At 43.1% G+C, this 20,072-nt stretch overlaps 1 protein-coding gene across 22 annotated transcripts in view; it reads left to right on the forward strand.

The window, feature by feature from the left end:
* Positions 1-20,072, forward strand: part of Cspp1 (centrosome and spindle pole associated protein 1) — a 104,291-nt gene that overhangs the window by 64,656 nt on the left and 19,563 nt on the right. For 19 of the 22 annotated variants that reach the window (XR_013048924.1, XR_013048925.1, XR_013048926.1 and 16 more), the window contains 4 exons: positions 1,992-2,139; positions 12,230-12,382; positions 16,122-16,234; positions 19,243-19,392. Coding sequence is in view for 19 of the 22 variants with exons in the window: in XM_076563686.1 (XP_076419801.1) it covers positions 1,992-2,139; positions 12,230-12,382; positions 16,122-16,234; positions 19,243-19,392 (564 nt within the window). In the remaining 3 variants the exon portion in view is untranslated. The remainder of the gene's footprint in view (positions 1-1,991; positions 2,140-12,229; positions 12,383-16,121; positions 16,235-19,242; positions 19,393-20,072) is intronic. The other 3 variants (XM_076563690.1, XM_076563698.1, XM_076563691.1) reach the window with 1 other exon arrangement.

A 20,072-nucleotide genomic window follows, 5' to 3' on the forward strand; every position in this document is an offset into this window, starting at 1 on the left:
AAAGATGGATCCAGGTTTTTAATCTAGTCTGTTAGTCTGTGTCTTTTTGTTGGGGAATTGAGACACTTATTATTGGGAGTTAATTTTGATCAGAGTTTATTAATTCCTGTTATTTTGTGGTGCTGTTTTCTTAGACCTCTCATGGTCAACTGTATTGAGGTTATTTATTCCCTGTACTCTTGGGTGTGCTTAATCTCTTTAGACTGAACTGTTCCTTCTAGTATCCTCTGTAGAGCTGACTTAGTGGACATAAGTTCTTTAAACCCAGTTCTATCACAAATTGTTTCTCCTTCCATTATGACAGTTTTGCTGGGTATAGTAGCCTGGGTTGTCATCTGTATTCTTTCAGAACTTTCTATCCAGGGCCTTCTGGCTTTCAAGCTCTCCATTGACATGTCAGATGTTATTCTGATGGACCTGCCTCTGTAGGTAACTTGGACTTTCTCACTTGCAGCTTCCAATAGCCTTTCTTTGTTCCTAGGGAATTTCTTTTCTGATCTTTTATGTTTGGTGGTGTTTGTGTCTCTCATCCCTTGATTAGTACCTTTTCCCTCAGATTTGAGAAATTTTCTTCTATAATTTTGTGGAAAGTGTTTTCTATGCCTTTGATCCGGGTTTCTTTTCCTCTGTACCTGATTTGTATGTCTGGTCTTTTTATAGTGTTTCAGATTTCCCAGGCGTTCTGTTCCTGGGGTTTGTCTTTTTGATTGTGTTATTTTTAGATGAAACATCTGGTCTGACCAGAAGGTTTCTTTCCTCTAACTGGTGTTGCAGATCTGCTAGTCTCTCCCCCTGACTCCCGTTGGTGGGACTTTGCACTGATCTTTTGTTGGAGAGTCTATCTCTGTGTTAAGTTACATTTTCATTGTTTCATGCAGGTGCTCATTTATGCTTTTGCAGACTCCCTTCAGGCGACTGCTCATGAGCCTCTGAGTTCCCTAAGTTACTTATAGTGGCTGTTTTGAAGTCTTGGTCTTGTCCGTCAGCTAAGTCGCTTTTCTCAGGCGTAGGGTGGATTGCTGTTTCTGGAGGAGACATGCTGTCTTGGCTGTTCATGTTTATGCTTTTTTGATGGGATCTAGGCATCTGGAATTAGATGGCTGGTGGTGTTTCTTTGTATGGATAGCTGATCTTGCCTTTATTGGGTGTGTGTTTGATCTTTGCTCTTGCCCCAACTTGTCAGATTATGGGCCCGCTGAGTGGTGGTTTGTCTTCAGTTTGGGCCACGCTGTTGATATACAATGGAGTTGTCAGTGTTCTTTGCCTAGGGAGGAGAGGGGCAGCTCCTGGGCCCGGCTGTACCTGTAGGCCTCGATTCTTGCTGCAGAGCTCAGAGGTGTAAGGAGAGCTCTCAGGAGTCTACTGGTGATCCTTGGGTAGCAGGGTGGGAATCACGGTGAGTGTGGGCGATGCTCTGTGGGGTGGGTTGACTGGTGGGCCTGGAACTGGATCTAGGAGCCCCTACCTAGAGTTCAGGTCACAGTCTGTCCTAGAGTTCAGGTCTAGGCTGTCAGGAGTGGCTGGCTGATAGTAGAGGGAGTGGCTGATAGGCAGGTGGGACTTCCCCTGTGTCTAGGAGTCTAGTCCCTCCTAGGACTTCCGGGTCAGTCCTCACTTGATCCTGGAACAACACAACGTGTGTGATATCTAAGGGGCAGGAGGAGGTCAGGTGGACTGGATGTAGGGACTGGTGAGGACTTCTCCTTGCAGTTCAGGTCAGACCCCTGCATTTCTAAGGGGAAGGAGGTCAGGTGGACTGGAAGTAGGGCCTGGTGAGGGCTTCTCCTTGCAGTTCAGGTCAGACTCCTGCCTTCCTAGATGAACATTCTTATTTGTGAATTCATAACTTTATAGTGAAGAAGTGTTCTTTAAAAAAAAAAATCTGTAGTTTTTTTTTTTAAACCAGAAAAATTAAATAGTAGTACTGCTAGTCTCTTGTTTCAGCCTGCTGTAAGTCAGTATTTATTTTAAACATATCTTATGTTGTCAAGATTCGGGAAAGAGAAGCAAGAAGGAAGAAAGAACGCTTAGAAAAAGAAGAATATGAAGCTAAATTGGAGGCTGAAATGCGAATTTACAACCCCTGGGGGAAGGGCGGAGGTGGCGCTCCTCTCCGAGATGCCAAAGGAAACCTGATAAGTATGATGTGTCCATGAGTTTGTGTTAAATGCATTCTTTCCAGTGTTTTAAGAGTGGAGAGTAAAGAGAGGTGGGAATCAGACTATATAATAAGGGTTTATTTTATGATTTAATGCAAAGATGCTCTCCTGATTATGAATGTAATATATGTTACAAAGTCTTTCTTCTGCAGAATAATAAATACATTTTCCATTCTCTGATAGTCACCAAACTGCAAAGAATAATTCATATTAGTTGGTGCTTATCCAGACTAGTATTTTACACACACACACACACACACACACAGTATGTATATATATCTATATTGTATATTAAAGTATATTTTCTTTTTTTACTGAAAGTATTAAAAATTTCTGCAAGTTTATTTTAGACTAATAAAAATTGCAAATAGATAACTGAAGTAATTGTGGGAAGGGATCTGCTTTGAATTCATATATGGAGTATACCTGTTCAATATATGGCTTCTTTTGCACTGGGGGCATCTTTATTTCAGAAACTCTGGCAAGTTTCAGAGTTATAATCCTTCAGTTATTTATTCTTTTGTGTTTGTTTGGCGTGGTGGCACAAGCCTTTAATCCCAGCACTTGGGAGGCAGAGCTAGGTAGACCTCTGTGAGCTAGAGATAGCCCGGTCTACTCAGCGAGTTCTAGGCCAGCCAGAGCTACATAGTGTAACCCTGTATCCAAACAAGAAGCTACTTCATAAACACTGTTAGCTACATTAAAATAGTTTTTGCCAACTCTGGCTAAGTAGAATAAGAGTAAAGATCGTGTGGAGTTTAGTTATAAGTGACTTCAAGGCTAAAGAGAGGACCCACTACAATGCTAAAAGTAGTGTCAAATTGTGGGTATGCAGAACTTAGAATTCTTTTTTCTTTCTTGAGACAAGGTTTCTCTGTGTAACAGCACTGGCTGTCCTGGAACTCACTCTGTAGCCCCGGCTGGCCTCAAACTCACAGAGATCCGCCTGCCTCTGCCTCCCGAGTGCTGGGATTAAAGGCGTGCGCCACCACCACCAGGCTGAATTTAGAATTCTTATGGGTTACGCCTTTTGTTCTTTTTTTTTTTTTTGTATTGTTTTTGTTTTTCAAGACAGTAGTTTTGGTGCCTGTTCTGGATCTCCCTTTGTAGCCCAGGCTGGCCTTGAACTCAGCCTGGCTCTGCCTCCCAGAGTGTTGGGATTAAAGACGTGCGCTTCCACCGCCTGGCATGTCTTCTGTTCTTATGAATATTTCAGGTGTATTTGAGCCCACTTAATAAGGTGACTCTTTCTCTCCCCTCAATTATTTTTTCCATTTGTACCTTCATATCCTCATAGGTTTAGAAGACCAGAGCCCTTGGTGCCTTTTCCTAATAGATGAAGTTATTTTAAATGTGGCCTACAATTTTTATTTGAAGTGTGTATTTGAATATGTTAGAAAAATAATTTTCATTTACTTCCTCGGGATACTATAATAGTCCCTTATTTATCGAGGAGTGCCAAGCCTGTCTCAGAGGCTTATGGCAGAGTGAGGTTCCTTCCCAGGTCTGTGGGATTCTGGTTCTGGTTGCTGCTTCTCCAAGAGAGGGACTTCTTCATTGAGTCACTGCTCCATGTTAGAATCCCTTCCCTCTTGGCTGCACAGTGTGGGTCTAGGAGTAGTGAGGTGAGTGGGGGATTCTGTTTGTCCTAGCCTGGAATTGGAGGATCATCTTCTCTGCCCTCGTTCTGCTGGTCAGCTACTCCCAAGAGCTCCTGCTCAGGGGCGACAAAGTTTGCTTTTCCTCTTAGTGCCCAGGAGCAGGCCTGGGGTTGATGAGTCTGTGGCCAGTTGTTAGCTTAAGGAAGTTGGAGTCATGAGTTGTCAGAAATACTCTAGCTAATGTGGAGGACGCCCCATCAGATTGGGAGCAGCGTAATTCAGAACTTTCCAGGAGGCCTAAAGCAGTATAATTATGGGACAAGTTTGTAGTGAAGTGTGGATTCTTGAATTGTAAGACACCACTTTCGAATTGCACCCTGGAGGAAATGAAGACAGTACCTCTGAGGTTTCTATGTTAAGTAGTAATGTTTATCTACTTTATGTTGCAGTCATCACATGAAACAGAGAAAATGGGTTTTGTCAAGGACGGAGAAACTCAAAATACTGTATTCAAAGTAACGAGTCCTTACCTAAGAAGTGTCAAGTTTTGTATGTGGGTGTTATGTTTTAGAGATGGGGAAACATGACTGTGGTATTGTATTGAGATGTTCAGGGAAGCGTATTGTGATGACCAAGGTGTGTCCTATGTACTTATAGCTATCTCATTCTGCTGCTTCCTTGTGGACTTAACTTCTTTTGTTTACTTTTGGTCTTCTGATGGAGAGAAACTAAAGAACGGGAGTCTTCACTTCTCTCACCTAGGTCTTTTTAAGAGAATATACTTCTTAATGAAATAAAGCAGAACAAATTGTTTTTAAATAAACACCTGTTTTAATTGTTTGTACCACAGTTCAGTGTTCTTTATTCACGAGAACTCTTTGTTTGTCTGTCTGTCTATTTTTGGTTTTTCACTGTGTAGCTCTGGCTGTCCTGGATCTCGCTCTGTAGACCAGGCTGGCCTTGAACTCACAGAGATCTGCCTGCCTCTGCCTCTTGAGTGCTGAGATTAAATGCATGCACCACCACCGCCCGGCCTAGAACTCTTTATTTAAGGTCCTATAAAAGCTAAGCTATTATAAGATGTCTGAGTAGGTGAATGGACAAGCTTATTTATCCAGTGTGTGTGTGTTTTGGGGGTTGGGGGGAGTTGCTTAGCAATACAAAGGAATGAATTGTTGGTGCACATAATTTGTGAGACTCAAAAATTCTGATAAGGAAAAGATCCATTCTGAAAGTTACCTTTGTACATTTCTATTATGTGATGTTTTCAAAATAACAAAGTTATAATGAACATGCCCAGTGTGTGTAGGCTGGGAATATGACTGATTATAGATAGCAAGATGGGTGTGTTTTGGTGATGGAGCTTCTCAAAAAATTAACCGATTATAGTGATGTTACTTGAAACTACATGTGATAAAATTTTAACAACTATACTGCAGTGGTTCTAACTTTCCCTCATGTGGTGGTGCCCCCAACCATAAAATTATTCCATTGCTACTTCATAACTGTAATTGTACTACTGTTATGACTCATAATGTAAATATATAATATTCAGGATACCTGATATGTGATCCCCAAAGGGGTTGAGATCCACAGGTTGAGAACTGGTGCTATACACCAAAAGAAGTTTATGTGGATAGCAGAAAAATTAAACCCCCAAAATGAAACGTTTGAGCCCTTGAAAGATGCCTGGCCATCTCTCAGTCCTGGTGACAGGGATGCTAACTATTCTGTCATACATGTTTGACCAAGTAATGCCTTGTCTTTACCTTATGTCTATTGAGGTAAAATTTGCATGTAATAAAGTGACTCTTAAAATTTAGTGAGTTTTGACAGCTGTTCTGAAATCACTTCTCCCACATTCAAGATGTAGCACTATTCCAGAACTGCTGGAAGGCAGTCCTCTTACAGCCTGTTGCCCCTGTAAATCCTGGGGTGCCAGTGTTGCCTTTTGATTTTGATAATTTTCTTTCAGAGTAATTTTGTGATATTCTTTTCTTTCTGTTACTGAATGGTGTTGCATTGTTTTGAGGTACTGTATCTGCTAACAGTTGATAGATACTTGAGTTATTTCCAGTTTAAGGTCAGTATGAATAGAATTGCTGTAAGCCATAGGTTCTCAGCCTATTGGTTGCAACCCTTTTGGGGGTCGAATGACCCTTTCACAAGGGTTGCCTAAGACCACTGGAATACATAGATATTTACATTACAATTCATAACAGTAGACAAATCACAGTTATGGAGCAGCAACAGAATAATTGTATGGTTGGGGGTCACCCCAACATGAGGGACTCTATTAAGGGTCGCTGCATTAGGAAGGGTGAGGACCACTGCTGCACTGCTGTACGTGCTCATATACAGGCCTCTGTGAATTTGCACTTTTATTTCTCCTGGGTAGCTAGATGCTTAGGAATAGGTTTAGTTGGTCACACAGTGTTTTGTTTGCTTGTTTTTTTTTTTTAATCTGTGTTTCAGATTAAAACTGTTTCCAAACTGTGCCTTTTTCAATAACATCAGAAAAGCACACACTCTCCAGTGCTCTGAACTCTCATCAGTTTGTGGCTCACAGTTTAGCCATTCTCAGTAATGCATAGGTATTTTAGTATTTCAAAGAACTTCTATTGTGAAATAACTTTAAAAGAGTTGCAAAGGTCCAGCGAGAGTACCTTTCAGTGTGTTTCCTTCATAATGGACATTTATGTAATCATGGCCCAATTATAAAAGCTAGAAATAACATCAATACTGAACTGTCAGTGAAATTATAGATAGTATCTAAATTTTGCCAGCCCCCCACATGTCTTCTTCCTGTTCCAAATGCTACGTTATACATGTAGTTGCCTGTCTTGTTTATTGGATTCATTCATTTATTTATTCATTCATTCATTCTTGCCATGCGTGTGTGCCTGATGTGTAAGTGCTGGCTCTGGCAGACCACACGGCATGTGGAGGTCAGAGGGCAACTTCGGGAGTCAGCCGTCTCCAAGTTCCATCGTAGCCTGTGATCGGGGTCCAGCTCAGGTGGAGGCTTGGGCAGCACTTGCTCTCTCCTGCTAACGCTCTTCTGGGCCTGCCAGTCTAACCTGCCCTTTGTGACCATTGTCCACGTATTTGCCTACTCAGATCTACGTGTGTGCATATGCTTGTGTGCATTTCCTGTACCACTCAGTCCATCCATCCAACATGGTGCATCACTTAGTGGTTTTTATTTTTAATTTTAAATTTCAAATTTTTATTTTTATTTTTTGGTTTTTTTTTTTTTTTTTTGAGACAGGGTTTCTCTGTGTAGCTTTGCGCCTTTCCTGGAACTCACTCTGTAGCCCAGCCTGGCCTCGAACTCACAGAGATCCGCCTGGCTCTGCCTCCCAAATGCTGGGAATAAAGGTGTGCGCCTCCACCACCCGGCTCTTAATGGTTTTTATTATTCAGAGTTATACCAAAAGGCAATCAATTTTAGAACATTTCCATGTTGAATTTCGTTGGCACTATGGTAAACTCTGCATGTCTAACTTTATGTCTACATCATACACTTGTCTAATTCTGTAGTAAGTTTTGAAATTTAGATGGTGAAGTCTATTTTCTTTTTCTTTTGTTTTTTTTTGAGACAGGGTCTCCCTGTGTAGTTCTGGTGTTCTTGAATTGTAGACCTCTGTGCCTGCTTCCCAAATGCTAGGATTATGGGTGTCTGTCATGATCTCTCCTTGAACCCCCCAAGATTGCTGTGACGTCCAGTTATTTATTTTACTATTAGTTGGTCATCTTTATCCAAATATGGTGCGATTTTCTTTGGAATTGTATTGACCCTATGGGTAATTTTGGTACAGGCATCATCTTAACAGTATTGACTCTTCTGATGAACTGGTGTGTGGACTGCTGATGAACTGGTGTGTACTCCCTGTCCACTGACTGCTGATGTACTGGTGTGTACTGCCTGTCCACTGACTGCTGATGTATTGGTGTGTACTGCCTGTCCACTGACTGCTGATGTACTGGTGTGTACTGCCTGTCCACTGACTGCTGATGAACTGGTGTGTACTGACTGTCCACTGACTGCTGATGTACTGGTGTGTACTGCCTGTCCACTGACTGCTGATGTACTGGTGTGTACTGCCTGTCCACTGACTGCTGATGTACTGGTGTGTACTGCCTGTCCACTGACTGCTGATGTACTGCCTGTCCACTGACTGCTGATGAACTGGTGTGTACTGCCTGTCCACTGACTGCTGATGAACTGGTGTGTACTGCCTGTCCACTGACTGCTGATGTACTGGTGTGTACTGCCTGTCCACTGACTGCTGATGAACTGGTGTGTACTGCCTGTCCACTGACTGCTGATGTACTGGTGTGTACTGCCTGTCCACTGACTGCTGATGTACTGGTGTGTACTGCCTGTCCACTGACTGCTGATGAACTGGTGTGTACTGCCTGTCCACTGACTGCTGATGTACTGGTGTGTACTGCCTGTCCACTGACTGCTGATGTACTGGTGTGTACTGCCTGTCCACTGACTGCTGATGTACTGGTGTGTACTGCCTGTCCACTGACTGCTGATGAACTGGTGTGTACTGCCTGTCCACTGACTGCTGATGTATTGGTGTGTACTGCCTGTCCACTGACTGCTGATGAACTGGTGTGTACTGCCTGTCCACTGACTGCTGATGAACTGGTGTGTACTGCCTGTCCACTGACTGCTGATGTACTGGTGTGTACTGCCTGTCCACTGACTGCTGATGAACTGGTGTGTACTGCCTGTCCACTGACTGCTGATGAACTGGTGTGTACTGCCTGTCCACTGACTGCTGATGTACTGGTGTGTACTGCCTGTCCACTGACTGCTGATGAACTGGTGTGTACTGCCTGTCCACTGACTGCTGATGTACTGGTGTGTACTGCCTGTCCACTGACTGCTGATGTACTGGTGTGTACTGCCTGTCCACTGACTGCTGATGTACTGGTGTGTACTGCCTGTCCACTGACTGCTGATGAACTGGTGTGTACTGCCTGTCCACTGACTGCTGATGTACTGGTGTGTACTGCCTGTCCACTGACTGCTGATGTACTGGTGTGTACTGCCTGTCCACTGACTGCTGATGTACTGGTGTGTACTGCCTGTCCACTGACTGCTGATGAACTGGTGTGTACTGCCTGTCCACTGACTGCTGATGTACTGGTGTGTACTGCCTGTCCACTGACTGCTGAAGTACTGGTGTGTACTGCCTGTCCACTGACTGCTGATGTACTGGTGTGTACTGCCTGTCCACTGACTGCTGATGTATTGGTGTGTACTGCCTGTCCACTGACTGCTGATGAACTGGTGTGTACTGCCTGTCCACTGACTGCTGATGAACTGGTGTGTACTGCCTGTCCACTGACTGCTGATGTACTGGTGTGTACTGCCTGTCCACTGACTGCTGATGAACTGGTGTGTACTGCCTGTCCACTGACTGCTGATGAACTGGTGTGTACTGCCTGTCCACTGACTGCTGATGTACTGGTGTGTACTGCCTGTCCACTGACTGCTGATGAACTGGTGTGTACTGCCTGTCCACTGACTGCTGATGTACTGGTGTGTACTGCCTGTCCACTGACTGCTGATGTACTGGTGTGTACTGCCTGTCCACTGACTGCTGATGAACTGGTGTGTACTGCCTGTCCACTGACTGCTGATGTACTGGTGTGTACTGCCTGTCCACTGACTGCTGATGAACTGGTGTGTACTGCCTGTCCACTGACTGCTGAAGTACTGGTGTGTACTGCCTGTCCACTGACTGCTGAAGTACTGGTGTGTACTGCCTATCCACTGACTGCTGATGTACTGGTGTGTACTGCCTGTCCACTGATTGCTTTTAGTTAATATCTCTTACCAGTATTTTATAGTTTTGAATATCAAATCCTGTACATATTTTGCCAATTGTGTCACTGAGTTTTTCATGTTTTGATACTATTTAGATGCTATTTTTAAAATCGCCTTTTTATTTTTTAAATATGTATATGTGTGTGTGTGTGTGTGTGTGTGTGTGTGTGTGTTCAGTGTGTGTGGATGCACATGTGTGTACCTGTGTGTGGAGGCTGGAGGTTGACATTGTGAGTTTTCCCTAATGACTCTCCTCATTTTCCCTGAGGCAAGGTCTCCCAGTTGAACACAGAGCTCACCGGTATGGCTAGTACAGGCAGCCAAGTCAGCTTTCTCCAGGAGTCTTTTGTTTGTATAGATCTGGGTGCTGGGATTACAGCCTGGTCTCCATTGCCTACCCAGCTTGTTGTGTGTTCTCAGGATCTGAGTCCTCACAAGTGCTGCTTCCCTGGCAAGTGCACTAACCACTGAGTCATCCTCCCAGCTCTTCTCCTCTCCTTGGTGGGTTTTAGTGTGACATTACAGACATGTACAGTATGTACAGTGGTTATAGCTAACTCCCCTCCTCACCTCAGCCCCGTTACTCACTTGTTATAGGGTGGGTGTGCATGTTGCCACAGGTCAGAGCACAACTTGTGGGAGCTGATAGCTCTTCACCATGTGGGACCTGGATATTGAGCTGAGGCTAGCAGTGGTGCCTTTACCTCCTGCCTCCATTTCTACGTGCGTGCGTGCGTGCGTGCGTGCGTGCGTGCGTGCGTGCGCATCTTCCCGTCCATGCCATGGAGGTTAGAAGAAGGCATCACATCCCTTGAAGCTGAGGGTAACAGGTGTTTGTGAGCTGCAGTGTGAGTAGTGGAGTGAGCTCTGCTCCCATAATAGAGTGGTACAAGTTTTTAACTGTTGAGTCATCTCCGCAGCTCCTCTGTTTCCTTTTTCTTTGTGTGTGTGTGTGTGTGTGTGTGTGTGTGTGTGTGTGTGTGTGTGTGTGTGTGAGAGAGAGAGAGAGAGAGAGAGACAGAGACAGAGAGAGAGACAGAGAGAGAGACAGAGAGAGAGACAGAGAGAGAGGAGAGAGAGAAGGCATTCACAAGTCACGGCGCACATGTGGAGGCCAGAGAGTAACTGGGGAGTCAGTTCCCTCCACCTTGCTGAGCTGGGTCTCACTGTGTAGCTCTGCGTATTGCAGACTAGCTGCCTTCCACCAGCTGAGCTTCCTGCCAGATTTCCTGTGTCTTGCTGTAGGAGAGCTGGGATTACAGATGTGAGCCACCACATCTACATCTGTTTTGTCTATGTGTGATTGGACTCAGGCTATTTAGGCTTGTGTGACAAGCACCTTTGTAGCCAGTAGGATATCTCGTTGGCACATTTTTTTTTTTTTTTTTTTTTTACCTCCAAGCTCTTAGCCATTTTCTGGGCTAAGAATGGCCTGACTGTAATATGAGGATGTCATTATTCTGAGCTTTGGTCTCCTGGGTGTGTTCACATGTTATTTGGACTGTTCTGTATGGTATCTTAAATATGAGTCACATTCAAAATACGTCCCTGAATGTAATGTTCTTCCTTGTAGATAACTTGTATATCTGTGTTTAAGTTCACTTTTATTGTTATCCCAGTGTTTTTGGAGGAGTAGATGACAGGTTTATTTATATATATGCACTTTTGAAATTTGAATTCTATAAACATACAAATCTGTTTCTGAGACTGGTGGTTTGACCTAGTTTGCACACGTCAGAGCAGCATTCTACCAGTTGAACTAGGTATTAGCTACTTAACAGACACAGCAAGTCTGCTGCTAGGTAATACACCATCCCGGGGTAATGTTTTAAAATGAGAAGTGCGTACTGCTTTGCCATTCTTCAGATAGAGATTTTTTGGAGTGTTTTTTTTTTTTTTTTCCCCCTGGTTGTCTGTGTTCGATGCCTTAGCCTGATGTTGTAGTGTAGATGTCTCCACTGGCTTCCATGTACAGCCCAGGGAGCTTCAGTTTCTTATCTTTAGATCTCTCCCTGGCACCCTTCAGTGCCATGTGCCATGGCAGTTGGTTTTCCCTGCAGTGAGGTGGGTGATGAGTAATCAAAAAGATGGAGCTCATGTCTTTGTGAAGCAGCCCTGGAGTCATGTGTCATTTCCTGGCAGTGTCTTAGTCTCACGTGAGGGAATGCGTGGACCACAGTAGCGAAGAGACTTGGGTTCCACAGTTTGAGGATGAGTTGCTAAAGAATTTGTTCGCGCATTGTAACACTCCCGTGATGCTCTGTGTCGCTCGTTTTCAGGAGCTGATGGTTTGGGGTAAAGGTCACTCTGACTTACTTTGGGTCCCACTGTGTTTGCTCTGTACTAAAGAAATTCTGATTTCTGATCTGTCAGTGGGTATGTTAATGTGACTTCGATAGAATGTCAAAATGTATGCATCTTAATTTCAGTCCTAGTTTTGAGTTGTTTTCAGTCTCTTTAGCATGTTTAGTGAGGGTGCTCCAGACCCGCAGCCAGCATCTAGTCACTGCAGTCTGTCCTGTCTTAACCTCTTGATTTCTAATTTGTAAATGTATTAAGTGTAAGAGTAATTGTAGAAATGTGTTTATTGAAATAAATGGATTATTTTTCCCTCTCAGCTGATTTGAATAGGATGCACAGACAGAATGTAGATGCCTACCATAACCCAGATGCAAGGACACACGAAGATAAAAGGGCTATTGTGTCTATAGACCAAAACTTAGCCACTTCAAGTGCTGAGAACCTAGAAGACTCTGCAAATAAAAACCCAGGTTTTTAATCCCATTCTATATTAAAAAACATTTCTAATGCTGTTCAGTAACATTTCACTTCTGTTCTTTAATAAAATTCTTACTGTAATTTTGAGAATTTGGTACTATGAATTAGGAAGCATAGAGTATCTTCTTTCTTTAAAGTAGTTACTTTGAGGAAAAGCGACTCAGTCGGGAACAGTTGCTTCACAGTGGGCGGTTGGTCCCAGCTCTGCAGTTTGCTGTGTCTGTGTAGCGCTGCTAACGGCTTCCTTTCCGTACCTGAGGGGGTCTGTCTTTCCATGTATCCGCAGTTTATTTCTCATCCCCAGACTGCACCAGTGAGAAAGTATTTGGTGTGTTATGATCAATTATACAAGAAATTAGTTTTTTGTTTAAGTGATCACTTGCCCTCCACATAGTACAAAAAATGAAGTAACTGGAAGTTTAGTATCAGATCACATCTCTGTTGATGAGTAGAGCTGACGTACCATTAAGCAGCATCCATAACCGAGTTTTTGTAAGTTGGAATTACTCAGTGTCTTTTTTAAATGGCCTGCTGGGAAAAGTTGGCATCATCCTTCTTTACCATATGTAGGCGTATATGCTATACATTTAAAACTAAAGCACATGTAAAGATGGACCTCTCACACTCTGTATCCATGCTGATAAAAGTGACTTTTGTAGTTTTTTACTGTGTTTTTGGTTATGTTTTTACACTTTCATAGAAGTTTTGATCATAGGAAACATTTTCACAGTAGGAGGTTTTTCTGAAATATTCCTGACTAATCATGCAGTTGAGTGTCACCACTCATCTGACTTGCTGGTGACCCACCAGGTCAGGGCTGATCACATGACTGGCCTGGCTGTGGCCTGCACTTTGAACCTGGCTGCTGCTGCTTTTGTGGGCAGCCCCGATCCTTGGTTGCACTGCGGTTATGTGGAGGGTTTTTGTTTTTTCTTTTTTGTAGTCTTTTGAGACAGGGTTTCTCTGTGTAGTCCTGGCTGTTCTGGATCTCACTCGATAGACCTGGTTGGCCTCGAACTCACAGAGATCCTCCTGCCTCTGCCTCCTGAGTGCTGGGATCAAAGTCGTGAACCATCACTGCCTGGCTCACAGTAGATTTTTATTGTTTTTGTCTAGCTTCAATTTTTAGAACTTTAAAATTGGACTCTTTTATTTTGATAAAATTTTTTCTTAACCTGAAATGCTTCAGTGTAGAGTAGGAACAACAAGTACTTTTTCATGTCATCGCTGCTAGGAGAGAATTCTGGCTCCTCTCTTGACTGCTGCTCTCTGTGGCTGCTGCTTCGGGAGTCGTGCTGAGGGTCTCCCCCCATTTCTTCATGCACAGAAGTGTTTGCAGCTCTGACGGAGCTTAGGACTTCCTCTTTCTTAAGCATTTGCTTACTAGGCATAGACATGGAAAATAAACAATTTCTGTGACCCTTTCCCAAGAAAATAAGCCTGATTGAACATGCCCAGCAAATTCTGACCTGTATTGTTTTCTATATTATCTCAGGTTTTCCTCTGGGGGGTGCTAGTGATACCTTAATCTTCAAGATGTTCATCATAAAATGTTTAGTTTCCTCATTTTATGTGAATTGAAATTTCCTAGGCTTTCTTTCCCTAAGAACTAACCTGAACTAACTTTGTAAATATAAGAATGTATCCACTGCTACCTAATTTGTGCTATGCCATATATATGTGTATATATATGTATATGAGTGCTGTGTGTATGTATGCATGTGTACACATAGGCACATCGCTGTATATGTGTACATATATATGTGCTGCTTAATATTTTTAAAAGGCTTTGGGAAACTGGGATATATCTGAAATTTTCCTAATTTATGCTTTTCAGCTTTGTTGTCCTCTGATATATTGTCTTCATTGGGCTTTTGTGGTGGTTGTTTTGTTACTTGTAGACAGCGGCTCACTATGTGGTCCTGGCACTCACTGTTGTCTCCATGAGTCTTAAACTCATGGAGAGCGAGCTGCCTGCCTCTGCCTCCCCAGGGCTAGGATTAAAGGTGTGTGCCCGCTCCCAGCCTCCTTAGGCCTGGTTTTGAGTCCTTCCTCATGATCCTTTTGGTGGAAAGTTGAGACAGGAGCTCACTATGAGGCTGTAGCCCCCCCTGCAGGAATTCAGGTGTATACCACCCTGCCTGGCTCATGATGTGAATTTTCTTTTACTGTTTGGTTCTTAAGTGAACTGCTATGTAATCCAGTACTAATGTGGCTTCAGCTGGTTTTTGTGGTTACTATGGTAACTAGTTACATGTCTGCTTTCTAATAGTATTAACTCCCTAAACTTTGAAAAAAGTTGTTTTTTTTGCAACAGATTTCATCTAATATTTCTTTTTTTTGTCACAAAAATTCAAATTTTGAGGGAAATTAAGGTAAAAACTAACACTTAACATTTATTTTGCTATCAGCTTTCTATGGTGCCCAAGATTTAAAAGAACTTTCATAGGCTCAGTTTGCTTTCAGTAGACCAGTTTTTTTTTGGAAAAAGTTCTCATGCTGTTCCAGGCTTGATTGGACTTTCTGTTAATCCAGTCAACTGAATGTTAGTGAATTTAAATACAAAGGCAAAGGAGACCTGAATTGCTAAACTACCAAGTAGTTTCCATAAATAACACACAAAAAAGGAGATAAAAACATCAAATTGATAGTAGTAAGAATGAGTCAATAACTGAGCATTTGATAACACACGAACCTCTAACCCCAGCCTTAGGAGGCAGAGGCAGGAGGATTGCTGCAGATTTGAGGCTAGCCTTGTCTACATAGTGAATTTCAGATCAGTCATGGATACATAGTAAGACCCTGTTTCAGTAAACAAAACCAACCAACCAAAAAAGAATAAATCAGTAAGTTAAGAATAATATAAAAAGTTACGTGAGACTTAAATTTAAATGTCATATTTTTTTCTCTCTGCATTCAAAGAGATTTGTTTTTCAGACAGCTTTTCTGAAATAAGTTCCATTTAAGAATAATGTATAATGCTATTTTAAGGGATATATATATATAGATATATATGTTACATATATATGTAACAGTACAATATATATGAATGTAAATGTACAATAAACTTACATTTATATCCCTTAAAAAGATACCCTGTGTGTACTATAGATACAAGGCTTGTGCATGCTAGTAAAGTGGTGAACTCAGTAATTTTAGGAGTAAAACCTATTACAGTTATTTGAATTTGTTAATTATTTCATAGCCTACTTCATAGCCTGTATTTAAGCTATGGATGTGAAGCATTTTGGACTTAGCAATTTTTAAAAATAATTTTTAGAAATTTCTGATAGGCGTATAGATTAATAACTATCCCCTCCCCCATTTTCTCCCCTGAGCCCTGGGGATTGAATCCAGGACCTTACACATGCCAAGCAAATGCCCTGCCTCTGAGCTCTCTTTCCGCTCCTAAGAACGTTCTTAAGTCAAGGCTATTCCCGTCCATCTTTCCGTCACGCACTTTACTCTGTGGCCTGCACTGCCATCCGTGTTTAGGCCGTTAGCGTGCAGACGCCCCCGGGTCTTCCCGCTGCTGTAGACACGATTGCCAGCTACTCACTGGATCCTGTCTGCTCTCTCTTGCTGCCCTCTGTGCACCCCCACGTTCTTGCCTCAGCCTTCTGTCCCTGACCTTAACCCCGGACTTCTGTATGTGGTACTGTTTTCATAATGTGGGTTTATTAGTACATCGTTCCTTTCCTAACAGTATGTTTCTCAAATTGTCTTTTGAAGGTCTTGTGCAAGCACAGAGCTCTCCCTTTGCCCGGGGAAACACATTCGGTGAGCAGCCCACAGAGCTTCAGATTAAAGAGCAAGAATTATACAAGAATTTCCTTCGTTTTCAGGTGAAAGGCTTGTTTGGTTATAGTTCCGACTCTTTATAATAATAAATTTTCAGGTATTTTATCCACTGTGCACTAAATTCTAAAATGCCATGCAGTTATCCAAAATGTCTAGTTTATATCAGATACAGGTATTACATTGTTTCCCTCATATCTGAATCTTTTCTAAACTTCATTAGAAGATCAATAGTTTTTAAATCAATGAATGTTGAGATTTGTAAAATTCACTTACGCTTATTTAGAGTAGGAAATGAAGCCCTGCCACCCTCCACGGATATGATATCCTTGTCTCAGTACAGACTGGAAATAATCAGAAGTTGCATTTCAGTTGAGTTTGGTGGTACATGTATTAATTTCAGCACTTGGACAAACAGGAGGATTGAAAAGCCAGGCAGGGTTATATGAAAAGATTCTGTTTCAGGAAACAGAACAAAACAGATTTACATGTAATATAATGACATTTTGCAATTATAGGCCTCTTTTTGAATGTCGGTGGGTAGCATTTAAAGTAATGAAGAGTTCAAACTATTCCAAAGAAGGTACTTAAGCGTCTAGTGTTTACTGAGCATTGAGCTGGGGGAATCCACAGTATTGCCTTAGTGCTAGTAGGAGAATAGAGCCCCCGTGGCTGAGATGTCTGCTTTCTCTCCCTCCCTTCCCTCTACATGTGTACTACACACATATCTCAGAGTGCCTGATAAAATTTCCTTTGGTGTAAATTTTTTTACAGGCTGTTGTTTTTTACTCAGAATCTGGTACAGCTGCCTGTCTTTGCTTACAGAAAATGTCTAGGTCCCTTAGCCTGACAGTTAAGGCTTCTAATCTGACCCCATCTGCCAGTCAGCTCCTCATAAGATCACACTTGACCATGCTCTGCTCTCCGGTATTGTGGACTCTACAAGGCGCAGTGGTCTAATGAAGGTAGATTGAAGAAGGATGGCCCTGGCATTAACACTAGGATGTGTCAATGGGGCATTGGGTGTTTTCTTAGAGCAGTGACAGTGAACGTGTGGAAATGTTCGACAGAGAATATGACACGTATCACAAGCCCCACGGATATCAGTCACTCGGGTCAGCAGGTTAAGAAGGGTGGTACAGAATCAGCTGAACTTGAAGGAGCTTGAGGTGGTTCTGTTACCATGACGACAGCAAGTCAAAATGTAAGTTTACTCTATTTTATTTAGCACATCTACCATGGTTTTTAAAATCACTTTATTCACAAAGTAATTTTAGTTGTAGTATCTTATTAAATTTCAGACTCCAGTGAAATTCTCTGTTTTGGGCCATGCAGCTCAGCACAGATTGGTTTGTCCACAGCAGCAGAGGTGACCTGCTGGGAAGTCTTCCCTCAGAAAGCCATGAATAAGAGAGGAGGCTTTGACTGTTATTTTGATCCTCAGTGTATTGATGAATAGACTCCTCTTGAATGGCGATTGTTCAGTTGTTTTCCTTAGCAGTCACAAAATCCCTTTTGTCTTCAATCAAAATTAACACAGAATTCTATGAAAATGCAAAATAGCTAAATGGTGTTTATTACTACTGTCAACAGTGTCTTACAAGACAGGAAACCTGACACTTAAGAATTGAACTGTCAACAGTGTCTTACAAGACAGGAAACCTGACACTTAAGAATTGAACTGTCAACAGTGTCTTACAAGACAGGAAACCTGACACTTAAGAATTGAACTATCAACAGTGTCTTACAAGACAAAAAAATCTAAAACTTTGAGTTGAAGTAAATGATTCAAAATTTTTGTTCACAGAGGTGAGAAAGGAGCTTTAGCTAGCGATTTACACAAATAAGTCATAGTTAATGCATTGAAGCCTTGATGCTGTTCAAATTGAGTAACATTTGTGAATGATTTTTAAGTAAAGCTTTAAAAACAAACTTAAAAAATTTTAATAATTCAATCAAAAAGTTAATTTAAAATTGGCACATTTGATAAAGTATTTTGTGTTACATAGTTTGAAAACTGACCTAGAAGATAGTTTTCTTCTTTTAAAAGTTGCTTAGCTGTGTGGTCTGTTAATGCCTTACAAGTTGGCAGTATTTGATGTAGCAGTTATCCTCTGTAACGTTTTCAGGGAAGAGGGAGAAGAAAGATCCAGGTTTAATGTAAGGTTCTGTTGCATCATCAGTGTGCTTTCTGGATTTGTCCTTGTGAGTATCGCATATTGCTTGGTACTGAGTGTTGCTGCTGCATGTTTACATGTGTCACAGTGAGTATCAGGAAAGGCTGTAGTTGGTAACTCAGAGTTACATATAGGAAGACTCAAGTTCTCATGTAAAATACTGACAATGTGCAACCTTAAAGCTACAGGAATTCAGATTGCATAAAAATACCTTCTGTCTTACGAATGTACAATCCAGAGTGACATCTCTAGGAGACACAGTCTCAGGGTGAACTTCCTGTGTCCCAGCTCCATCCCCTGCACACACTTTGATTGAGCTCCGGACCAGTGTGTGCTGAGTGCGGGCTCTGACCGTGAACCACCTCCCAACACTGAGGTTTCAGTTCTTCTTAACCTGCCAGTAGGGGGAAGCAGTCTGAGGAAATGGTTCTTTCATAAAGAGGCCAACATGCTCAGTTAACTCTTGTGTGGGAGTTCTCTTCAAGTTCAAGCACACTGAGATACAGGGATAATTGTAGAACAATACAGCCACAGACACTTACTCAACACTTCTGTAGAGCAAGAATGAATATGCTCTTTATGTTGTTCCATTTGAGTTCTTTGAACACTTGAGAAGTGAACATTAAGTTACTAGATGAGAAAACTGAGGACAAGTCCATTTCTTCAGTTCGCACAGTCTGTAGTAAGCAGGATGGCAACTGACGGGCAGCTTTTAACAGTATCACGTGTCCTTCTTAGTCAAATACAGGACACCCCAAAACCGAGGGACTTGCAAACAGAAGGTGTACTTTGAGTCCGTAAGAGTCCTGGAAAAAGCGGCGGGCGATGCTCTAATTTGTTGGTAGTTGGGCAGAACACTAACTGGTCCTCATCTTCAGATCGAGGAAAAGAAACAAAGAGAAGAAGCAGAGCGCGAGAGGCTGAGAGTGGCCGAGGAGAAGGAGGAGAAGCGGCTTGCGGAGCAGAGGGCAAGGATTCAGCAAGAGTACGAGGAGGAGCAGGAGAGGAGGAGGGAGAAGGAGGAGGAGGTGCGTGAGTACGAGGAGGAGCAGGAGAGGAGGAGGAGGAGGAGCAGGAGGAGGAGGGAGAAGGAGGAGGAGGAGCAGGAGGAGGAGGATCAGGAGAGGAGGGAGAAGGAGGAGAGGAGGAGAGGAGGAGGAGGAGAGGAGGAGGAGCAGGAGAGGAGGAGGAGAGGAGGAGAGGAGAGAGGAGGAGAGGAGGAGAGGAGGAGGAGAGGAGGAGGAGGAGGAGGAGCAGGAGAGGAGGAGGAGGAGGAGGAGGAGGAGGAGGAGAGGAGGAGGAGAGGAGGAGGAGGAGAGGAGGAGAGGAGGAGAGGAGGAGAGGAGGAGAGAGGAGAGGAGGAGGAGGAGGAGGAGAGGAGGAGAGGAGGAGAGGAGGAGGAGAGGAGAGAGGAGAGAGGAGGAGGAGGAGGAGAGGAGGAGGAGAGGAGGAGGAGGAGCAGGAGAGGAGGAGAGGAGGAGGAGAGGAGGAGAGGAGGAGAGAGGAGAGGAGGGAGAAGGAGGAGAGGAGGAGGAGGAGAGGAGGAGGAGAGGAGGAGGAGAGGAGGAGGAGCAGGAGGAGAGGAGGAGAGGAGGAGCAGGAGAGGAGGAGGAGGAGGAGGAGAGGAGGAGCAGGAGAGGAGGAGGAGGAGGAGGAGGAGGAGGAGGAGCAGGAGAGGAGGAGGAGGAGGAGAGGAGAGAGGAGGAGA

This window comes from Peromyscus maniculatus, chromosome 2, assembly GCF_049852395.1.
Source record: "Peromyscus maniculatus bairdii isolate BWxNUB_F1_BW_parent chromosome 2, HU_Pman_BW_mat_3.1, whole genome shotgun sequence".
NCBI classification, from domain to species: Eukaryota; Metazoa; Chordata; class Mammalia; order Rodentia; family Cricetidae; genus Peromyscus; species Peromyscus maniculatus.